The sequence below is a fragment of the Gigantopelta aegis genome, chromosome 1 (genome assembly GCF_016097555.1).
Source record: "Gigantopelta aegis isolate Gae_Host chromosome 1, Gae_host_genome, whole genome shotgun sequence".
Classification (NCBI taxonomy): domain Eukaryota; kingdom Metazoa; phylum Mollusca; class Gastropoda; order Neomphalida; family Peltospiridae; genus Gigantopelta; species Gigantopelta aegis.
Genome location: NC_054699.1, coordinates 20,212,705 through 20,224,369, shown reverse-complemented (window position 1 = coordinate 20,224,369; position 11,665 = coordinate 20,212,705). Strand labels below are relative to the sequence as shown.

At 33.7% G+C, this 11,665-nt stretch overlaps 1 protein-coding gene across 8 annotated transcripts in view; it reads left to right on the top strand.

Moving 5' to 3' along the window:
* Positions 1-480: 480 nt before the first annotated feature.
* LOC121371780 (AP-1 complex subunit sigma-2) overlaps positions 481-11,665 on the top strand; it is a 32,028-nt gene continuing 20,843 nt past the window's right edge. For 4 of the 8 annotated variants that reach the window (XM_041497927.1, XM_041497953.1, XM_041497945.1 and 1 more), the window contains exons 1-4: positions 481-602; positions 2,366-2,544; positions 5,196-5,304; positions 6,544-6,681. In XM_041497927.1, the coding sequence (XP_041353861.1) occupies positions 600-602; positions 2,366-2,544; positions 5,196-5,304; positions 6,544-6,681 (429 nt within the window). In that variant the 5' untranslated portion in view covers positions 481-599. Of the gene's footprint in view, positions 603-2,365; positions 2,545-5,195; positions 5,305-6,543; positions 6,682-8,428; positions 8,475-11,665 lie in introns of all 8 variants that reach the window. The other 4 variants (XM_041497918.1, XM_041497936.1, XM_041497981.1 and 1 more) reach the window with 2 other exon arrangements.

Below are 11,665 nucleotides of genomic sequence, written 5' to 3'. Positions count from 1 at the left end.
GATCATTTCATATGAGCCTAATGTTTATTTTTTTAAATCAGTAATTCAACATTTTACTGTCTATCAGTCAACTAAGCTGCACAATAAATGATTGTGGTACGAAATGACCAAACAGACATGGTACGAAATAACCATGGTACGAAATGACTATGGTACGAAATGACCAAATAACTATGGTACGAACTGACCAGGGTTCGAAATGACTTGGGTACGAAATGGTAAAATTGGGTACGAAATGACTATGGTACGAATTGACTGGTTACCGTGTTAACAGTTAACTTACAGTTATTAATGTTCATCTTAAACATATTATAATGTCAAAGGAGTTACTCTCTCTCCTACCAGTAGCCGCAGTGTTATTTTGAGTAATTTTCTGTAAATAGTTATTTAATTTAATCACAGTAAATTATCATAATATGCTCAGACTATGTGTTTCTGTGCAGATGGTATACAGATTCTGAATCTCAGAATCAAGGGGAGAAAACACTACAGAGAAGAAGACATTTGCACAAAAAGCGTGACGTGGTACACACTATATCTCAAAAATGAATGACCGACATGTTTTTAGTTGATGATAGTTTAATCAAATATTTATCAAAATGGTTAGTATGTACACGTACGGAATATTTATTTGTAACTTTATGATATCTACTTTTGTTACAAATGCAGTATTTGGAAATTAGCATGTTGAGTTTATTAAAACCGATGTTCGTAATTGTTAGTTCTTTTTCGCCACGCCTTCATTATCAGTTCATTATTCATAATGATAATTCATTCAGTTTAGGCAACAATTCCCGGCATGAGTTCGATCCGTACTCCCTTTCAATGGGTAGGGTTAGTTTTAAGGTTAGGCTTAGGGTTAGTCTTAGAGACTTTGATATAGAGAGGTACGGTCGAACTCTTTCTCTTGAGTTATTCACTATTGAGTTAATGATATCAACCGATTTAATTTTTTATCGATTTGGCAATCTCCTACTGAAAACCCCCCAACTTATTTGTCGCCAAATTTGTCATCATTCTGTCTTGTTTCAACTAACTATCGTCTGATATTTTGTCCTCATTTGCAAATTACAGTTGGTTAATAAATGGAGTATGATGGTTATGAAGATGGTTGAATAAAGTATATTTAGGGAGAAATCAAATTATTGTTGTTCAGGTATTACTTTGTTAGACCATTAAATAGGTCAGTGGTCTGTGACAATATGCCTTTAAAATAATATTATAACTGATCGGTTCATCAAAACTGGAACTACCAGTGAATGTCAGACAGACAACATCTCGATTCAATTAAAAGATGAGTCGGCTTGTATTTCGTATCACTTTTTTAAACCAAATACTGAGAGGCGAAATAAGGAGTATGTCTTTCCACAAAGTCGACCAAGCTTTCCCCCCCCCCCATTTAAAAAAAAAAAAATTAAATGTTTTTTTGAAGGGGGTGGTGCCATGCAGCCGCCATCCTTTAATTTTCATACAACGACAATACTGATGACTCTTATCATTACTGTATGATTTTCTTAATCCTAACCCTAAACCTAACCCATTTTCTTTATGGGGGAGGTCCCCATACCCCTGTTGACTGGTTGCATTCAGCACACACATTGTAAATATTCAGTTCCATAGCACCATACCCAAAAATTTCATTTTGGTATAAACCTTGATAGCACATGCCTGTTATGAGTGCATGGGTAAAATAACCGACTGTTAATCCCCTATTGTTAGGGTTGGTTTTTGAGTTATCGTGAGGTTCCCTCTTTATACATGTACATACATGTATGTATCGGTATAATGGGGGGTAACAGGCAAATATCTTTCCAAGCACAAAGAGTGATTAGGGTTTAGATTTGCGCTATTTTATATTAGGCGCATGCCTGTCAAGAGGAGCTAGGGAGATTCCCCCAATAATTCTGGATACAAATATATTGTTGGTATTTAGACCAGCATTTCTCATAATGAATTAATTTCATATGTAGAATGCAGGAAATTGTGTTTCAGGGCATCTTAATAGTAGTATTGTGAAAATAGGATATTGAATTTTCTGTTAATTTTCCTCCAGAAGGATGCTTTGTTGTGCTTTCGTAGGAAATGACCACAGAAGACTAGAACCCATGGGACTAAACATTTATTATTTTGAAAGCTATTCGGTTCATTTCATCTGAGTTTATGTGGTTTACATAAATTAAAATGCAGGTTATGTTGTCACTGACTGCATAGTCAAGTGGTTAAAATTAGTGTTAAACTTTCCTGGTACATATTTTTATATTTGAAACTTAAAGCTAAAAAATCATGCCTGGAAGACTTAGAAATTTATAACAAGTATGTGTACAATTTTCATGTTAAAATTGTCATAAATTTACTTTTCCTTCAGATGCAGTTTATGTTACTGTTCAGCCGACAGGGCAAACTGCGGCTTCAGAAGTGGTATGAAGCTCACACAGACAAGCAGAAGAAGAAGATAACCCGAGAATTGGTTACCATGGTGTTGTCAAGAAAGCCAAAGATGTGCAGTTTCCTCGAGTGGAAGGATCTGAAAATAGTTTATAAAAGGTAACAGTCACATGACCGTGTTGTTTAAACTGTTCTTCAAGTGTAATTGCAAGGATTTTGTTTTTTAAAGTCCCAAACGGTATGAAATGATGTAAATGCGGAATTTGGACAAGACATTGATTGGCAGAAATCAGGTTAATGACCGCCTGCATACATACATATATATCTATCTATATACAGTCAGACCTCGTTACAACGACCGTCGTTACTACAACATTTACACCATCTGACCACAAATTGTCTGGAGCAGACATACACCAATTTTATTTTGTTCATTACAATGGAATTCACACTTTCCGACACCGGCAGAGCAAATTAGGAACAAACGTGCACCCAACATCTAAAAACACCTCTTTACAACAACATTACATAATCACAGATGCCGTAGTACGTTGGCAGTATACACAGTCATTTGGCATCCTTGATCTCGTCGCGGGCCGACAGTGTCACATGATGTCTGAGTTACCGATGTTGGCTAACTATGTAGACATGTATTGCTTTTCAACATAAGCCTTTAGTCATTCAATTAAAGGATTAACTTTGAACAATCAAGTCTACTAGTTTTATGACATTTTGTAATCGATTAGATTGACTGTGAATGCGCTTTGATTAATAATAATATACTGTAAATCATGTAATTAATACGTCATGATATTATTGCGTCCGTACATGAGTGAACAAAAGTGCGTCTTTTTATTAATGCGTCGGGCAAAAGTCCACATCAAATAAAAACCACAGTTGTGTTGTTATTATATCGTTTGGGCTTCATCTTTCATGTTAAAAGAAGTCAGTAGTTGTTTTCACAGCTACTACATAATCTGAAGCTAATCGCATGGTGGGTCGACCAGGAAGCCCTAATTACTTAAAGTAGTGTAATTAGTATAACTACACCTTATTGTTAAGGGTATGCCTCGCACTTTTGTGTGGTGATTGCTTCTAATTAATCCACCAGTAGGAATAAAAGGTAAAACGGGTTGCTATTACAGGGCACAATATTTCACGCGAACACAGACGTATTATTCTAACAAATGTTTTAGACTGATTTTATACACTTGATGCGCAGCACAGGAATAGACGTTAACAAATGCGATATATTGCAACAGTGACAACTTGCGACCAGTCTAACTTAAATGCCATGTATAGAGTCGAGTTGAAAAAATACGCACGGATTGTTGGTTGCGGTTATATAATTTTCTACTGTTTAATTGTTAAAGGAATATATTTAGTAATAAAATTTGTTGATTATAATTTTACAAATGTTCAAAACAGTTTAAATGTATACAGTAATCCAGAAGTGTAAGAAAATTTGAAAAATACTCACATTGCAAAATGAGCTTTTTAAAAACAAAACATTTGGAACATCACTGTATTATATAACCGTTATGATATTCCAGGAAAGTGAAAATAGAATGGCAACATCGAAACGAAAGAAAGATTCTTGAAGTATTCACAAAAAGACATTTAACAAAAATTGTTTTTGTATTTTGTTTCATCTTTATATTATAAAAGTTTTATTTTATTTAGAAGTATTATAGTAAAATCCTGCACGTTTTTTGTATTGGGAATGAGACTTAAAAAAATGCGTCGATGTGTTTGCCGCATTTTTCGCATTAATTACTTGCTCGCATTAATTTCATGATTTACAGTACTTAGGATTTAATGATGGTCTGAGATCCATCCCCGTCGGAGGGATCATTCCAGCCAGTGTACCACGATTGGTATATTAAATGCCTTTGTATGTGTTATCCTGTCTGTGGGATGGTGTATATAAATAATCACTTGCTACTGTTGACACCCAATAGCTGATGATTAATAAATCGATATAACGACAAAGTGACCCAGGGACGAACGTGGTCGTTGTAACAAGGTCTGACTGTACTGTTAATTTTGTAATTGTATGGAAAAGAACATAACACATTCAGTGACTTGACATTTGTAAGACATATTGCAGGGCTAGCTCTGGCATTCGCCAATTGTGAATTTTAAAAACAATTAGCAAATTTTATTTTAATTTGGCGAAGTAATTTCATGCAATTATTGCCGTTTTGTTAGGAAATAACTGGATTTTTACAATTTTAAAGTGTAATAAATAATTTGGCAAATTTTTTTGCTCATCCAGAGCTAGACCTACATAAAAATCTTGCCAATTTTGTTTTGTATTTTTGTATATTTGCCTGCATTTTAGTGCTACCCAAGAACTACCTGCCTTCTTCTTTGATAAAACGCTTATAGCAGTGTCCCACAAATGTTTGAGAAAGTTACTAGCCCTCACAGAAGCGTTGTCTAGTGCCCTATGTATTACAGTAATACAGTTGATAATTTCCACTAGCCCAGATAATTTTTTTAAAAAGTTGACGTTTTTTGCTGGACTTTTCCTGCTATAATGTAAAACCACATTTGGAGCCAAAGTGTCATCGTGCATGAACAAGGACTTGCATTCTGATTTCAATTTAAATATGTCATTATTTCAGTATCAAATATACACATCTTTTCTTTGCAATCAATGCTTTAAAAAACATTTTAAAAGCTGCATCACCGCATCAATTCTGGAAATTTGTTCTGACCAGAGACTGAATTTTAGTTTTTGGCCTAAGTACTGAATGTCAGAAATGTAAAATAAAGTTATCATTGTTTTGGTTTTTTCTCCATAGATATGCTAGTCTGTATTTCTGCTGTGCTATTGAGCCGGAGGACAATGAGTTGCTGACGTTGGAGATAATCCACCGATACGTTGAACTTCTCGACAAGTACTTTGGTAGTGTAAGTGTCTTCTTCAGTTGTCGTTATCTGTGGTCAGAGCTTACATGTTATTTCTCAAGTGATTTATAGAGCTGGGCGGTATTGAAATTTTACGTTCGGTATCGATATCAGTATTGTTTTGGTGATTTACCTGGGTATCGGTACAGTATTCGGTATTGACACAATACCCATACCGATATCGAGCAGTAAATTCCATACACAAGGCTCTCGTCTGATTTATACCCAATCCATTTTGGTTCGTCAGATATATTGTTAGTGCTTTCCTAAATGGCAGGAAATATTTTTCAATACTGAAATTATGGTATTTTGAAATTTGCTTGGTTTGATAAATCAGTATTGACATGATACCGATTATGAACGGTATATACGGTATACAGCCCAGCTCTAGTGATTTAACACCATGATTGTACATTGACTAGATAAAAATATTAAAATTGAAAGTCTGTCCATCAAACTGTGCTTCTGAGATGAAGCTAGGGCTGTTTTCTAAAGTACAAACTCTACCCGTGAAGAACAGGGCTTAAAGGGACATTCCTGAGTTTGCTACATTGTAAGATGTTTCCGACTAATAAAATACTTCTACGATTAAATTTACATATTAAATATATTTTCTTGTTTAGAATATCAGTGTCTGTATATTCAATGTGTTTCTGGTCATCTTAATATTTCTAAGAAGCCGAAATTGGATTTTGTCTTTAAATAATTTCGTATGTACGAAAAAACATTAGGAAATAAAATGAAATTTAACCTAATACAAATATTAGAACGATCAGAAACATGTTTAATACATCACTAATATTTTATGCAGAAAAATATTTTTTATATGTAACCTACTTAATCCCCTTCATGCTGAAAAGCACATACGGCTGTAACCAGAGATCACCACTGTTGCCTATCTTTTGCCAGCTTCTCCAGCAGCCCCCAGCTCAGACTGCCCTCTAGAATTTCCTTCTCTACTGCCCTCCTCCATGTTTCTTTCGGTGTTCCTCATTTCCTTTTTCCAGGAGGGGTCCATCGGAGTGCCACTCTTTTTTCTTTTTTTTAAATGTTAATAAAGATATTCCTTAAACATAATTCTGATGTAAACTTTTATGAGGGTGGGAATCAATACTTTTCTCTTTTTTATATAATTGTGATTTTTTTTTGTTCCTCAAGCTTAAACATTACATGTACATGTTTAAATATGAATATATTTTTCAGAGTTTCTACAGTGATGAAATGTGCTCGTTTGTCTTACAGGTGTGTGAACTTGACATAATCTTCAACTTTGAGAAGGCATACTTCATGCTGGACGAGTTTCTCCTCGGAGGTGAGGTCCAGGAGACTAGCAAGAAGAACGTTCTCAAGGCCATCGCCGCTCAGGATCTTTTGCAAGAGGTAAACTGTCTGTCCGTCTGTCTGTACGTCTTGTGTGTGTGATTCTGGTGAGGGATGTTATTTAGTGTTTTTAATAAAGACAACTCCATGTTATGATGTGTTTGTGATTCTGGCAAGGGATGTTATTTAAGGTTTTTAATAAAGACATCCATGCTGTGGTGTGTGTGTGTAAACAGGATGACATGAATTCATTACAGTGCCATTACAGATCTCATCTTGAAAGAAACTGAAATTTATTAAATGCTCAGCATGTTGATACCATGTAAGTTCACCTGCTAAGAGGAGCTAAATCTTCCTCTCCTTAAATACGGGTGTTAGCTCCTCTTAAACGGTGAGATCTACGCTATAGTGTTAGCACAGGATTCATACAGGCCAATGTCATCCTGAAAAGTAATTGGCAAAATCGATTTTTCAGGCTTGGAATGTTGTGGAATTTTGACATGGACAGTCATGAAAATTGGAATTGGTTGATAATAATTTATTCCTACTTCCCCAATTTACAAGAACATAAACACAGATCATCAATTCACATGTTATCAAGATTAGCATTATGTTAAAGTCTGGACTTTATTAAAGTCTAGACTTTCAGTTTTATAAGCATGGGCTCAGGTTGATGATAACAGAAACATTCTTCAAAATTCTTTTCTTTAAAAAAGTAATGAACAATTCCATTAAAAAGTCGATGAAGTCATGGAATTTGGTACGGACCCTGTTATGGGGTGGGAGGGGTGTAGTACAGGGGGCCCACACCACCAATAACCTCCAGTTCACAGTTTTCACAGTTGGACCTGTCCTCCTCACATGTTACACATAGCACTTCATTAACAAATGTTCATTTCTTTGTCTGGTGTGATTCATGATATTTTTAGTGGTACCATTTCAAAGGAATTACAGGTACATCCTAAGTATGTGCTTTCACTAAATTAGTCTTTTGAACATTAATTTCAGGGCAACGAAAGTTAGTTGAATTAGGTGTTCACTTATGAAACATAAAAAGTTCAGACTAAAACATTTGTTTAAAGTCTCCTGACTTTTAACTGCATGCAATTTGTATATATAGGTGAGACTTTATTAAAACTTGGCATCTGGACTTAAAGTTTTAAGAGCATGGGTTCCAGTCCATACTAGCTCTGGGTGAACAGAAAATTTACTAACAAGATGTCAGTCATTGCATGAACATGTTTCGTCAAATTAAAATAAAACAGAATCTAAATGTTTGTAAAATTGTGAGTGGATTGGTTTTAGCTTGTGGTCACCAATTCCAAACTGAACTTCAATTTGATGAATATATTTCATGTTGTATTCATCAGTGAGGGAATTATGTTGTTAACGCAGATTTGTTTTGTTTTACTTGGGGAGGCAACATGGAAATTGGCTAGATATTTTTCAGTCAGATGTGAACAAGTTGCTTGGTTTTTTGTGTGGGTTTTTTGCCACACAAAAAAATAAAACATGGAGTATTACTATAAGATTAAACAAAATTGGTATACATTATGAGTTGCTGAGGTTTTCTCCATACTGTGAATTATCAGTTAAAGATAATAAATCAACATATGTTAGTGAAAAAAGATGTTATTAAACAACATATAATTGTCTTAAAATATTAGGTACACAGTCTTGAAATAATATGTAGATTATAGAAGCAATGGAAATGATAATCAATGAGTAGTCATAGTTTCACTGTATCTTAGCTACAGTGAAAATACAGACATAACATTCACATTTTTATTATTGGAACTTTTTGTAGGTTGAACAAGTTGAGTCGTGAATTACCTCCCTTGTAAATGAAAAAGGTCTAATTATTGATGTTGGTGACAAAATATTGTGTTGGCATCGTTGTTTTGGCTTTGTATCAGGGGTGGGGGAAAATAAAATTGTCAATCGGTCCCGCTTGATGTCATCATTAACGGAGGGGGGAGGGGGTGGGGGGGGGAAGAAAGGAATAAAAAAAACCTTTTTTTTTTTTATCACATTAGTGAAAAAAACCCCACCCCACAAATTGTATATATTTTACATAATGGAATAAATAATATAAAAAAGGAATAAAAGCTATGAATTTAAATCCCATATATGTATAAAAAGTACGAATATTCAGTACTGTGTCCTGAAAATTAATAAAAGATCGCACCGTTGAAGCGTTTGACAACCTGAGATAGCACATGTTTAGACAAAGAGATTAATAACGTCATCACTGATTGGACGAAATTTGACCTCTACTGGCTCTTGACATAACCAGTACATGTAGCTGTTCTGTTTACTCCCACTTGTTAACAAAAAAGTGGAAACCTTTTGTTAATTTTAAAATCCTTTATAATTATTGGATAGACTACATTGAACAGTCAACAATAAATACATTTATAGATTATTTCAGTATATTTTATGCTATTTCAAGCAGTTTGTATTGCACAAAAGTCTCTTGCTTCGGACTGGGACACTCGACCCGACAAATCACCGTACATAGGTGTTGACAGGTGTTGATTGTAACCAGTTGCAAACTCTGGGTCCTTTGTTTTAATTGGAGTATAATACCTTGATGGCTCTCTCACCAAGAATGGTGTTATTGTTAACGTCTGTTCAATCTCTTGATCGGCTCAGCAACTTTGACAAAATTAATGTCTAGCCTAGTGGCTGTGGATGGACACTACTGTAGGTCCGACTTCAGTGACTGGCGATATATACTTAGGCAGACTTCAAAATCACAGACGTCTTGCCACTAGCCATATTGACCACTATTTATTTATTATTTTAAATCATGCAATGAGATACCGATGTCTGGACAGGCCTGTCCACTTGACGGATAAGAATTTGTTCCAATAATAGAAATGGACAGGTGCTTCGGACCGACAAGAATGACAAAAGTGGGACCGGCAAACACACGTTTTAAAAAAAAAAATTCGGTCTCGGAGATCGAGAATCGGTCCCAGACCGGGAGAAAAGGGCTTTTCCCCACCCCTGCTTTGTATACAATAAATATAACACAACATTTTTTAATGTTATATTTGACAAATCTTTCTAAACTTTGAATACTTTGTAAACTTACAAGTTCAAGTTATTTTTTGTCTGTTTATGAAAAACAAAACACACCCACATGTAAATGATGCTATTTTCTCAATGTAGAAATGACAATGATTGTGATAGGGTTGAAGGTTAATTTTAATCTATGTAGACAGATTTATTTTTAAATTTGCTTGACCTTATTTTTTTTAAAATGTCACTGCCACTCTGTCATTGTGAATAATAAATAAATCCATTAAATCTGTAACACTTCTTTTAAATTGTTAGGATAGGTTTCAGTTTGGACATTTTTAGTTTCATGATTACCAATGAATGTGATGGTGTATATATTGGGGTGTATGTATTGGGGAAAAAAACCCTTTGTAATTTAAACAGTTGTACCTTAAAAAAAATGGACCAGAAGTGCAATTACATTAAAATATCTCAAACTAATTGTGTACGAAGCCAAGATAATGGTAACACAATGTCTCGTCCTTGACTTTTAACTTTCATTCCATTTCATTTTGTTTTGTTTGTTTATTTGTTTGGATGATGGTTTTGTCAGGTACATTTTCACAGCAGTATTATTCAATAACTGCTAATTTAATTTTAATTGCCATTAAATAAAGTAAAATTTTGATAGAAATTTCTTTAAAACTTCTTGGTTATAGCATTTTCTGCAAAAAGTTCCTCGTTTTTCTGGAACTTATATTGCATAAATATACTCATAATGTTGAGACAGAGAAGAATAGGTTAAAATAAAAATAGGAAATATTTTAATCTGAATGTCACAAAAACATTATTTCCATTAACAAGTATTCCAAAATAAACATGACAAAGTATGGCCCAAACACACAGTTGAAGGTTAATACATGTAGTTACCGTTACTTACAATACAGACATTGTATTTGTTACATTGTTTTCTAAGGTCAACGACAATCACTTTTGACACCCTTGTTTTCCCTTTGTACACAATATATATAACATCTTAACATAATTTCACTTCAGATCCATATTTTGTAAATAGTACAATGTTTTAATTACAAGGTTTTCTTCAAACAGTCAGGTGCTTAGTAATTCTCAAACAAACATTTTCATTTGAAATTTTATATCGGAATTTACCAGAATTGTGAAAACAATTTTGTCATTTACCCTGTTTATTGTTATTGTAACAAGATGCATTGGAATACTGATGTCATTCAAATTCAAAATGAGCTATATTATTACAATGCTTCGTCATATTAAAATAAAAACCAAGAACTGGTCTACTTTGACCCCTGTCAAAATAGTTCCGGGTTTTCTTTTGAGCAAACAAAGCTGTTTACAGGTTAGTATGTTTTTGTTATTAATAATTTTGGACAAAATATTAACTTTTAAGTTTTAAAAAAGTGAAAAATATAAAAAGTACCATTGTCAAATACATCATATAAAAAAATTTACCATTAGATAGGTTACATTTATTGTGTATGAAGCCAAAACAAAAGTGTGAAGAGTGACTGTTGTCGACCTTATCGGATGACTGGCGTGTGTTTCTGTTTTGTTAACTTATGTTTAAAAGTGACAATTTTAATTCCTGTTGGCAAATAACATGTTTAACTGGGGGTTTTTCACCAATTTTGATGGCAGTGTACAAGCATAATAAATTATATAATAAAATAATTCATAATATTAAGAATCATAGGGAATATGACAAAACATTAAATAAAATATTTATGTAGAATTAAAAAACGTTTCAGTATATATTTGTTTAATGTGTACAAAGCCAAAACAAGGGTGTGAGGATTGAATGTCGTTGACCATAGCTACTATATCTTTTATCTTGTTATCTGATGACTTGTTTAGTTTTTGTTAGTGTTTAAAAAACCCAATTTGAATTCCTATTGACAAATAAAATTTCCAACTTTCTTTTTACACATTTTGACAAAATGTATATATATAAATATATGTTAAATACAATATTTATATAGAATTTAAATTGTTTACAGTAAAA